This window comes from Orbicella franksi, chromosome 2 (genome assembly GCF_964199315.1).
Source record: "Orbicella franksi chromosome 2, jaOrbFran1.1, whole genome shotgun sequence".
NCBI lineage: Eukaryota > Metazoa > Cnidaria > Anthozoa > Scleractinia > Merulinidae > Orbicella > Orbicella franksi.
In genome coordinates, this window is record NC_138146.1 from 16849928 (window position 1) to 16862011 (window position 12084).

Genomic DNA, 12084 nt, shown 5'->3' on the forward strand with positions numbered 1-12084 from the left:
AGATCATAAAATTAATTCTCTTCAAGACTCTGTTTAGGAGATTTTGGAGACGTTGTCTTATCATAACTATCTTTCCCTTTATGTTTAGTTTGGCACATTAGATATGTTTATTGCAATAAAGTTTAGAAAGTGCCAGTTTTCTATGTGTTTTGTGGATAAACATGTCACAGAATACATTGTCAGAATTGCCCGCCAGTTCGTTATAGGGGCATTGTATCTTATGTTTACACTCTGCTGAGTTTTTATTTTGAGTGTAAAGATTTGAATCAAAATTGCTATCAGTTGTGTTGCCAGGTCTAAATATCTGATACATGTATGTTTACTTGTAGCAATTCAGATATGAAAGATAGCTATCATGCCTTGGGGAGAACGCAATAGAATCTGATAGGACTCTAAGAGTAGCCCTGCGCAATCTAGTTATCTTCTACAATGATATACTTGTAAAGAAATTCCATACAGTTTAGTTTCTTTTATATATTAAGTCAATTGGTAGGGCATGGAGTGATAACACCATAATGATGACAATAATGCAAGAAGTGGATTCTTAGAATATCCACTAGAGGATCTAGACAAGGCAGACCAATGTAGGCACTGTTTACAAAATACATGTACTGCTATGATAAAAAACCTAGTGATTTGATCTTGGGTTTTCATGCATGAGATCATATGACTTGGAGAAGTGGATCTCAGGGACGTTTGAATGAGTTTGTGATAAAAGGAAAAAGTCTTCTATAGATGTCAAAATGACCGTAATGAGTAACTTGTGTCAATTCAGTTCACACCATTAGTTGATGTGGTCTGCAAAACTTTTTATGCAGTGGAATCCTTGTTTCTCAAAGCCTTGATTTCTTTAGCTATGCAATAGCTTGAACCAAATGGGGTTTCCTTCCTCCCAGTTGAACACTAATTTTCCCCTCCCCCCCCCCCCCCCGATTTCTTAAACTATTAGAAACAGTCAGAATTCCACTGTTACTTCATTACTTTTCACATGTGAACATTACCTAACAGGTGATATTGTTTGGAAGTTATCATGAAGTTTGCTCTGATCTGACTGATGGAGGTCATGTTAGTACTCCGTAAATATATAATTTTAGAAAACAGCCCTAAGAAAATATGCGCGCTGATGGGTTAAAAATCATGTTTCTCTAACTTGATGGAAACGCAGAACTTGCACGAGCTGTTGATGTAATGATGGCATGAGCAAAGAGAATTTACATTTTGATGATCAAAATAAACAAGTTGTTTCCCTTTTTTGTCACGGCGTTTTCTAAAAGAAATAGAAAACATGTTCTCTGTGTTTATATCAAGTTATAGAAATACTCGTGAAAGTTTTAAAAAAGCTGTGGAAACACTTGCCTATGGCTCATGTTCCCACAGCATTTCTCGTTCTCCCAAACTTCCACTCGTGTTTCTATATCTCAATAGAAACATGGTACATGTTTTCTATTTCTTAAATATGGTAATTTCCATTTAAATTGTAGTGATCCTGAGCTTTTATTGACTGAATTGTATTATTTTTTGTTTCCTTCCAGTCTTTAGCTCATTCAGATATAGGTAAGTAACAAGTACTTGTTTCATTATTGACATCAATGAAATTAATTTTTGATCTCAGTAAATTTATTAACTATAAGAATAAATTGAAAAATACTTGCTAGAAAAAAACCAACCACACATAACTGAAACCACAAATTAACTACAACATTCACAAAGACTAGACTCACAGCAGTCAATTGCTATCATATTAAACTGTATAAATGTTTTTTTGAAAAAAAAAAATTGTCATTCCTTTGACAGTTTGTGAAGGCATGATCTCACTACACATTATAAACAAAATTATTATGTATTGTTTTTTTTCAGTCTTGGGAACATCCTCAAGTAAGAAGACATTAAACAATAGTGCGAGTATCAGCTCTAGTACTCAGAGTATTCACAGCTTGAGTAGCATGCCTGGTGACATGTCCCAAGTGGATGGAAGAGTTGGTCGCTGGGCACTTGGCTTTGACAAGCTCATGGAAGATCCTGCTGGGCTGGGCTGCTTTAAGGTGCATGTGCAAAAAAATTACGTTCTTTATGATTTTAAGTAGGCCTGCAGCAAGTTCATGGTTAGGTTGACTGTATTGTCCACGAGAAAACGTAGCCTCTTCCAGGCGATCAGTTAGTTGGGGTATTTGAAAAACGGCAAGCGAAAAAATAGGGGAGAAGTGTAGCGAGAGAAAGCAAAAGAACGCCTGTGGGCAAACGTAACAAAAGGCCCTTCTGCCCCCTTTAGACTGCCCACAGGGGCCCGTAGAGGTCATAGGACTGCATGGCTTCCATTGTTATGACCCTGAATATCGCTTTGCAGTGTTTGACACCTCTAATTTGCCATGTGTTTCTACTTTGTGTAGGTTCATTTATGTTGCAAAATAAGTCTCTAAGGTAAAGGGTGGGCTTTCAAGGGACAAAGCTTGAAATTGTCTGTGGACATGTTGCCTACATGCATTCTATTGTCACGCCAGTCCTGGTTGTTTGATTAGAACTGTTTGCAAGTACATTATGTTGCTTTTTATCACGGATATCATATTTATCTTTGTCTGGTTTTTCTTCAGAGACTGCCTTAGCTTTACTTTGAGAAAGCTATACTTTTGCATTGAGACGTTCTTGTGTTTCTTACATTGATTTGATTGAGCTTGTCTCTCGAACTCAATGTTTAGGTTTATACCCCCTCTGTTCATTCTTGTACCACATGGTTCAAATGCAGCTGCTTACGTGCAAGTCTGTTTGCGTGTTATATATGCCATTGTTTTGGCTTTGTTCAGATTTGAACACTGCGTCACTCATTGAAAGGTCTCTGAGCCCCGCCATATCACATTTTACGTAATATGCTCGAGTGTTGACAAAACCTGTCAAAACTGACCAACCAGAGGGTATACCGGAATGACCTTTTGACAGTGAAGAATGATCATCGCAGTTAATTTTCCAATTTAAGCAATTGGAAAGAAGAAGCCTGGGAAAAAAAAAATCAGGGCTTCAACGGGATTCGAACCCATGACCTCTGCGATACCGGTGCGATGCTCTACCAACTGAGCTATGAAGCCACACATTGGGAGCGAGGTCAATTAATTGAGTTCATATCTTCTCGTGAGGAGTGAAATGATGTGAAGTTTATATGAAATAATTCATATATGAACTGCGGTTGTAGATGACATTGAAGAATGATCATCGCAGTTAATTTCACATTATTTCACTCCTCACGGGAAGATATGAACTCAATTAATTGACCTCGCTCCCAATGTGTGGCTTCATAGCTCAGTTGGTAGAGCATTGCACTGGTATCGCGGAGGTCATGGGTTTGAATCCCGTTGAAGCCCTGATTTTTTTTTTTTTCCAGGCTTCTTCTTTCCAATTGCATAAATTGGAAAATTAACTGCGATGATCATTCTTCACTGTCATCTACAACCGCAGTTCATATATGAATGATTTCATATAAACTTCACATCAGAATGACCTTTTGTTAAGTTTGCTCACAGACTTTCTTTTGCCTTCTCTCACAACCTTTCTCCCCTTTTATCACTCACCGTTTGCCCCAAGTAACTGAACACCTGGAAGAGGCTACAAGAAAACTGAACCTGCTTTAAAAATACTTATATGCACATTTTTTTTTAGGAAAAGGGAAAATTTGGGTTACCATGAATACTTTGGAGATGTACATGTACCTTAGGGCCATCACTAACATGATGTACTCTTTGATAATAATAACTTCACAGGAGTTCTTGAAGAAAGAATTTAGTGATGAAAATATTGTTTTCTGGATTGCATGTGAAAACTTCAGGAATATCACAGATTTTGAAGAGGTAAGAACTACAATATGGGACCCACTATTGATGTTGATGAATTCATGCCATTATCTTGTGCAGCCTTGTGTATTAGGGTTCTGGTACCAGCTATTTCTCATGCCTCAGCACAAATACAATAAACACCCACATATAAGAACCTAATGGGGTTCAGGCTTATTAAGTTCTTATTTACCAGGTGCTTAGTAAGAAATCAGCCTGAAAATGTTCTGTAAAATGTTGTTTCAATCAAATTTAACAAATTATTAATGTTTTTGAACTTGTGTAAGGTCTGGAATATTGGTCAAGTTCTTTTATTCTTGTCAATTGTTTGCTTAAGACATTCTACTACATTGGGGTTGAATCATAAAATTGATTTGCAAGTGACTAATAGCACCTGGTAGATGAACATTGTGTTCTACTTCTCTCTTGTCATTGACTAGTTGCTGATATACTATGACTCTGTTAGTCTTGACAGGGAAACTATTTCTTGATGTTTGGTCTAAAAATCACAACACCGTTAGTTCTGTCTACTATATTTTACATTTTCCACTCGCACAAATACCCCTCTTTCTATGAATGATGGTCAACTTGGCTGCAGCTTTTGACTATTCACTCAAGGAAAATTCAAGCCCTTGGTCGATAAGTCAGGGCTTGAAAAAAACCCTGTCTGCTCATCCGGTACAGGTATATTTCCTCTTGGGCAAGTAACTTTCTCTCCTCACTTGCCCTATGGGCAAGAACCCAGCCAAGCCAGCCACTGACTAAATTTTTGGTAATGATTTTGAAATAAAGAGTAAGTTTTAGGCACATGGGTATAATTAAGTGTTTAGATGAAGCTTGATGAAAATTACAAATTATTATGGCATTGTTTTGTTGATTGCATGATGCACGTTCAGAGTTCAGGAGTGGTTACTTTGCACATGATCAAAATCTGCCCTCATCAAGTTCCTTTCCACAACTAAAAATAGTCGTTTTCGGTACGAAAATGCCCTGTTTATTTCATAAAATTTCAACCTTTTTTGCAATAATTTTTTCAGTTTCACTGTTGACTGTACAAAACCAAACTCGACATCAATGTACCAAAGCTGTAGAAACAGTATGCAAAAGGAAGCTGTATATTTCTACTGGAACAATTGAAGCCCTTGCCAGCATTTTTAATGAACAAATCCAGCAAAATCCCTATGGCAAATCTCTTCGGCAAAACATGAGTTTCTGGTAGAAATATACTTGGGTACCACTGAAATGAAAAGTATTATTAATATTATTAAAAAAGAAATTGATTAGTAAGTCGTCAAATAACTTTTAATGTTCCTGGATGTTGACAGAAAATAATTTTTCATTCAAATGAATATGTTTTCACTCAACCAAAACTATTTTTCATCCACCGAAATGAAAAAAATTTACACTCACCAGCTTTGCAAATTCCACATGATGCATGTATCAAAACTAACGTGGAGAACCAGGAGAAGCTTGATTATTTTTAATTCTATTTGCTTTTAATTTTACGTGGTTCTCATCACTCAAACAAGCCTAATGTAGGCAGAATGGAGTTTAAGGTTCAAGGCGTCTAACACGACCTTCAACGGATTGAAAGCATTGTTTCAAGGATCCCGTTCAAAGCCTGAATATTTTTTCAGGTCTTTTTTCCAGTAGTGTTACAGCTGCATTCGCATCTATCATCATGTCTGCATTGTTTCAAAGACTGGAAACAATGATACTCAGATACTCAGCACGTAATTCAGGAAATAGCAAGCAAGTACATGAGCATGAGAGTGATAAACACTAGGAAGACTACAAACAAATCAGACGGGTTTATAGCATTCCAACATGCCAGTGAATCACTTCATATTTAAGACCATAAATTATTGGTTAGTTTGAAAACCTGGGTGAGCGGGTGAGTGCCCTGGGCTAGCAAAATTTGAGTTACTTGCCAAAGGGCGAGCGGTAATTCAAATATTTTTCGAGCCTTGATAACTTATAACTTCTGATTATCAATGGTAATGTTTTTGTCTTTGGCCAGCTGAAAATGGAAGCAGAAAGCATCTTCCACAATCATCTTGATGCAAATGCAGCCATGCCTGTTAATATTGACAGTTCAGCTGTGAAGGATGCAGAGGAACATTTGCAAAATCCAAACAATGACATGTTTCGCCTTCAACAACAGCAGGTTAAATGAGTTTATTTGTTTGTGTTGATTAAGGTAGATATCAACAATATCTTGTGCACCTGCCATTCAAATGAGAGCTTTTGAACAGTAGATGTTTTTTGCCCTGCTCATCAAGATCTGGTGTGTGAAATTTGTTTAAATGAGGGGAATTGAGTGGTCATTTAGATACAATAAGAATGTCATTTGAAACATTTATGAGGAGTCCTGAAATGTACTATGGCTTTAAAGACATTTGTCTGATACTGTGCAGCCGAGCGGCCCATTGTAAGACTCTTGAAATCAGTTCTCACAGCACATGTACTGTGTTCTGTAGGTTTATACGCTGATGAAATTTGATAGCTACCCACGTTTTCTGAAGTCTGATGTGTACAGACAGAGCCTTGTGGCTGAGATTGAAGGAGGACTTCTCCATTATGAGGAGGGAGAAGAGGAGAGAGAAAACAAAGCCAGAGGCTTCTTCTGGAAGGTACCTGATTTGAAACACATACAATGTCTTCCTGGGAAATGATCTTTCATATGTGTAAAGTAACTGTCATCTGACAAAGTCTCTTTAGTCTCCAGTGCCACCTTAAGGCTTACAGGGCAGTGAACTTTGTCTTGATTACTGATACAGTGGTTACTTCTTACCGTTTTGTATCAAATTCAAACAGAGTGTCATGACAACCGAAGGCCTGATCATCAGAAAAAGAGCAGTCCTGGATTTTTATGGAGAACCAGATTCTCCTTAAACCAGTGAATCTGGTGCTAGTTAGTACTGCATCTGCTGTGCATGTAGCTTAAGACAGCCTGACTAAACTTGAAAACGTTCAAAACTAACTTGAAGAAAAAAGAAACTAAATCAGTTTAAAAAAGAAATATAAAACTACACAATGTTTTCAATATATTAAAATCAAGGAAGTCCAGCCTAAGAATCCTGAATTCATGAACTGTAATACATTTATTTGTATTGATAACAGTTTTTGTTTTCAGTTTAAAGTTAATTGGTGCTAAAACTGTAAATAGCTTTCATCCGGGAATTTTAACATCAGCTACACCATATACTAATATGAAGTATATTAATTTCAAGGTCTCTTAACTTAATTTTGAGGGTTGTCGGTTAAATGACTTATGTTGAAAGGAAAATAACACCATGACCCAGACTCATTAACTATTCCCCATATGGGAGTCAGTAAGTTAGTCAAGTTTGTTGCGCATTTAATTGAAGTGCTCTTATTAATTTGACATGACTTTGCTCCTGTTAACCTTTGTCAAAGCCAGGTGTATAAAAATAAGCATTTTTTGGTAGTTAATCCTGTAATAAATTGCAACTGTTAAGGTCTTAAACTTTAACCATAAACCTGCTTAATAACCTCCAAATTCCAGGTTCCCTTTCTTTATCCGTCCTCTGAAGAATCCGAATTCTCCAGTGGCAGCAGTCGTAGCAGTTTTAGTCTTGAAGGACAGGTAAATCAGAAAATTTAAATAAACTGTGATAATTAAACAGCTTTCAAGGGCCGTGCCATTTTATATTCACCCCCCCCCCCGCCCCCCCCGTAGATGACATTTTCCGAGTGAGTCACCCATAGACGAGATTTTCTGAGGGGTCATTATTCAAAATGTTTATTTCTGAAGGGGTATAATACCATGAGTAAATTTCCGAGGGGGAGTGGGGAAAGTTACGTCATCAACGGGGATTGTGGGATATACTTTTTCTGATGAGGGTACTGCAAAGCACTGCTAAATTTCTGAAGCCCTACAGTTAAATAGGCTCATTTCTGAAGGGGAAAAAGGGTAACTCCAGGAAAAAAATTTCTCAAGGGCTCAGGGGAAAAAAAAACACCTCATCAATAGGGGTGCGGATATCAAATGGAATGGCCCCAAGTCTAAATATACCTTAGGAAGTGAACTTTAAACTTTGAAACTTGAGCCTCGCTGGTGTTGTCCCACTGTTGTTGTTCTCACTGTTTTTTTCAATAAATACTACACCAGTCTTCTTAGGAATTGTTTTAAAATTCACCGCGGTAAGAAAACACTCGCTTCAATGCTAAACGTCTGTGTTACTTTAAACCTAAGTTTTCGTTAATATTGTGCTTTGCTTGCGGGTCATCGTACGCGACTTTTCGCGCTTGCCTTTTGTTACATTTTGAATCTTGCTCAGGGCCGGGTTGTTCAAAGCCCGATTAAGCTAAACCAGGTTTAGCGAGAAATTTGATGTCAGTTTTGTAACTTTGTGGTCAGGTTTTCTGTTTATATTGTTTGTCCTTCGGCTTTGAGTTTGAATAATCTCAAACTACACAATACATGGCGGGTGGAAGACACTTTTATCCAAGAAAAATTAATGTAACTTTTAATCCTGGGTTAGCGTTAACCGGCTTTTGAACAACCCGGTCTACTGGCAATATTGGTTCTGGATAACTTAAGTTTCAGGTTTACAACAGTTCGAAATGGTAAGTTCCTATGTCATGATGTGTTTGCTTTTAATGGTTAATACACGTAACTCTAAAAACGGTTTGTAAAAGTCGTACCGAAACATGTTGATTCAACTAATCAGAAACAAAACTAGTAACGGCTTTTGTTCGTTTTCCCGCGCTTGAGGCCGTTGCCTGTGTTTATGAATGATTCTGATTGTTTCGTCCGGCTATCTGCGTTGCTTATGATTGACTTTTGGTTTTGTGCGAATCATTACAAAACTGCTTCATGTAGCGTGTTGCAGGATTTTCTCTTCTAATTTTTGTATCCTAATTTACAATGTTTAGCGTTCGGGCCGTAGCTGGGGAAGTAAACACAGCAGCAAACGATCTACTGGAGGCATGGACGGAGAAAGGAAAAAATCATTTCTTCCTTGGAAAGGTGAGGTTTAATACATGTGGGCCTAAGCCTGTTTAGTCTCTGCAGGTTCCCGAAAAGTTCTTCTATTATGGGTTGCTACTAACGTGACTTTTTATTTCCGCCTGTAGCGTTTAGTGATGACGTTACAAACTGATTTGCGTGCTCCGTATGTGGTACGGAAAAGAGCGTGACACTTAGCGCGCGTAATTCAATATGAAGTCACGCAACACAAGGCAAAAAGTGATCACTAGTAACGTCTTGTTCTCCTTTCAACAAGAAACTTTGTCTAACTGCCAGAGTCACCCAGTCTTGGTGATGAAACATATTTTCTATGCGAGCTGTAAAAGTACCCAGTATTAAATCTCTAAGAGAACGTTGACTTTCGGAAATCTGTTTTTAGTTGTTTCTTTTTTCAGTGTACCTCATTACTACCAATATTTTTGCCCTTTGTGGAATCGCTGTTTGGTCATTTTGTTTTTAGTTTGTCTATGGTAGCTGATGATATGTTAGTTGCGTGTTTATCAGTCTTAATTGTGTTTTTCTTTGTGCAGAGTAGTCGCTATTTTTAAAAACTTTCAATCTGATATTGCTTTTAAGTAAATCAACGAAATTTTTACAATGTTTTTACAAGAGCCAAACACACTAAATTTTATCACCGAATTGAACTTTTCGGCAAAGTTTTGGAGTAAATTGATGTTTTATAATGTGAAAGAGAAACGATAGAATTTCAAGATGCTCGCTTTCACGTAAAATTAATACAACTGTGACTTTTTTTTAGGACTTCATCATCACTACGTTTTCATTGAATAGCCATTATCATACCATGTTTTATATGTGACACTTTGTATTTGGTAACGTGTGAAAAGTTTTGGAAAAGAACAGAATATTGTGCAGTACAGTTAATTTACAAAAATGCGTCGCCCTTTTCAAGTTAAAATATTGCTTACATTCCCGATGCGTTTAATTTCCGATAAATATGTTTGGTTTGTTTGCTGTTTCGTTTCCAATTTTGACGATATTAGGTTTTGAAACTAAAATAAATGTTGACCTCCATGATGTCCTGATGAAGAAAAGCGTTTTGCAATTGACATAAAAATAAATTTAAGGATCATTGTTTAAAACGCGCAAATCGTTAGGCTTCACAAATGATAAGCACTCTCTTTGTTCAACAGAACAATCATCGGACATTTAATGGCTATTTTAATGGCTGATAATTTCCATAAAAAGGATATTGCTTTTGTTTCAAGGTACTTAAATACTAAGAATGCTCCTCCCTCTATTTTGCAGGTAAACACGTCAGAAAAGGTCAGTATTGGTTTTTCATGTTAAGCGTAAGTATAATTGTTTTCATTCGCAACAACGAGCCATATTTCACGAGCATTGCTAAATCACTCGGTTCATGTCTCGTAAGTTTTGATGCGAAGAAGACGTCCGAAATGCTGAAGTTTCAGATCTCGAGAAGGGCTGAAAACCTTTACTTGGGCCCTGTGGGATATGATTTCTGTCACCACAGTAAGTAGTAAAACCTCTGTTAAACAAACTCTATATTTCTCACTCGCTTAAGCTTTGTTTGGTTGTAACGGATGCAATTGCCAGGGAACTGATAGTTGCGTTTTCTTACTCACAGCCAAAACTACATGTTGTCTTTCAAGTGTTTACAATTTGATATGTCATCAGTCACTTTTTTCTCTCTCAAACCCTTTCCCTTGTAAACATTGCGGTGTTGAAGTTTTTCTCATTAAGATATGACTTTTGGTGTTTGTCAGTGAAAGTTTGTTGACTCATTTATTGTGATTTTCAATTATTATTTCTTGTAGGTGACCGATCGTTTGGTAGCCAGCCGGGTAGTGCTCGAAGCTCTCTCTCTTCCTTGTCCGATTCAGTCCCAAATATCAGCTACTCCTCAGAGGTTCGTGGCGTTTGTACTCTCTTTCTGGTATTTTGTCACGCAGTCTAGAGTCACGGTTGTCATGCAAAGCAAGCGTGCGTGTTTCACATCATCCATATTAATCGATGCTTTCCCGAAACTCTATTTGTTTCAAACCAACTATGATGGTGATAACTTTGTAATGGGACAATAACAAAAACAATTTTAGATATTGTTGGTGAACTAAAAGAACGATATCACTATTGACTTGTAAGTCTGCGCCTTACAACGATTTATGCCAGTTATGCTCGTATTCCCTGCAGTTGATTTTATTTCCCCTCTTGGTGCTGACTAGTCAGTGATGTTGATCGCGTTTTTGTAAATTTTTTTTTTGTGTGTAATTGGTGTGCTTTTTAGGTAAGCCGAACGGTTGTAACCAACTTAAATAGAACGGCCAAATCTTGTTCCACCGGGCATTTTACGCTGAAAAGAGACACCATCAGAACTTTGTTGTATATAACGAATAGTGCAGGATGTAACGAACGATTCAAATTTTTTATTAGCACAAAACATGTTTATTATATCGGGTTTTCCTTGTACTTAATGAAAGTACCTCGCGAAGAGCATGTCTGCTTTGTACGTATCTGGTGTTCCTTCATCATCGCAAACGCTTTACATATTGAGCAACGGAAATTTTAAATGCGTATCGAGTACTTTACAATTCCTGTATTTATATGTAAGAATGATGCGGTACTTAAGAGTTCAAGGGTAAGAGGTTCAAGTACTTACTTATATTACCACTATTGCATAAAATAAAAACATTAAATTGCTGTTTTTTGTGTGTACTTAGTCCTTACACGTGGATCAGAGAAGAGAAAGCGAATCGTTCCAGTTCTGCAGAGTGGTGCTACCTGACCACTCGTCCACCATTTTGCTGTGCAAGGAAGGACAAACGCTACGCCAGGCGCTGATACAGCTATGTGACAGGAGACACTTGTCGTTTGTCGCACATGAAGTGTTTCTTGGCGGTGGAGACAAGGTAGCCGTCATGACTCACTCCAGTGTCCGCTTGACTTCTTTTTCTCGATATCTCTCTTGTATTGATCGAGTTTTGTTTATTTTCCATCAACCTCTTATGTCTAGATTAATTTCTTCTTCAGTAAGAGTTTCTTGAAAGTGTGCTGTCATGATTGTGTGGCTGATTTTTACGGAATATTGATAGCTTTGGATAAATATTCTAAAGAGACGTAATGTCTAGACTTAGACTGTCGCAATAATATATATTGAATCTTGCGTTCCGGCATAATATGTTGAAGGTTACGGAAAAGCCGGAAACTGTTCAAATTACTGCCGGTTATGGTTAACATACTTGTACTTTACAAACGTAAAAGTTGCAATCACAGTGTTCTGTTGGTCGTGTACGAAAG

The 12084-nt window shown here is 37.4% G+C and overlaps 1 protein-coding gene across 2 annotated transcripts in view; it reads left to right on the plus strand.

Annotated features, from left to right (window-relative positions):
* Window positions 1-12084, plus strand: part of LOC145478300 (regulator of G-protein signaling 12-like) — a 34183-nt gene that overhangs the window by 12178 nt on the left and 9921 nt on the right. The window contains exons 2-11 of one of the 2 annotated variants that reach the window (XM_081456273.1): window positions 1533-1554; window positions 1858-2042; window positions 3747-3833; window positions 5836-5982; window positions 6296-6448; window positions 7345-7425; window positions 8718-8811; window positions 10078-10095; window positions 10608-10699; window positions 11508-11696. In XM_081456273.1, coding sequence (XP_081312399.1) covers window positions 1533-1554; window positions 1858-2042; window positions 3747-3833; window positions 5836-5982; window positions 6296-6448; window positions 7345-7425; window positions 8718-8811; window positions 10078-10095; window positions 10608-10699; window positions 11508-11696 — 1068 coding nt within the window. The remainder of the gene's footprint in view (window positions 1-1532; window positions 1555-1857; window positions 2043-3746; window positions 3834-5835; window positions 5983-6295; window positions 6449-7344; window positions 7426-8717; window positions 8812-10077; window positions 10096-10607; window positions 10700-11507; window positions 11697-12084) is intronic. The other variant, XM_081456274.1, reaches the window with a different exon arrangement.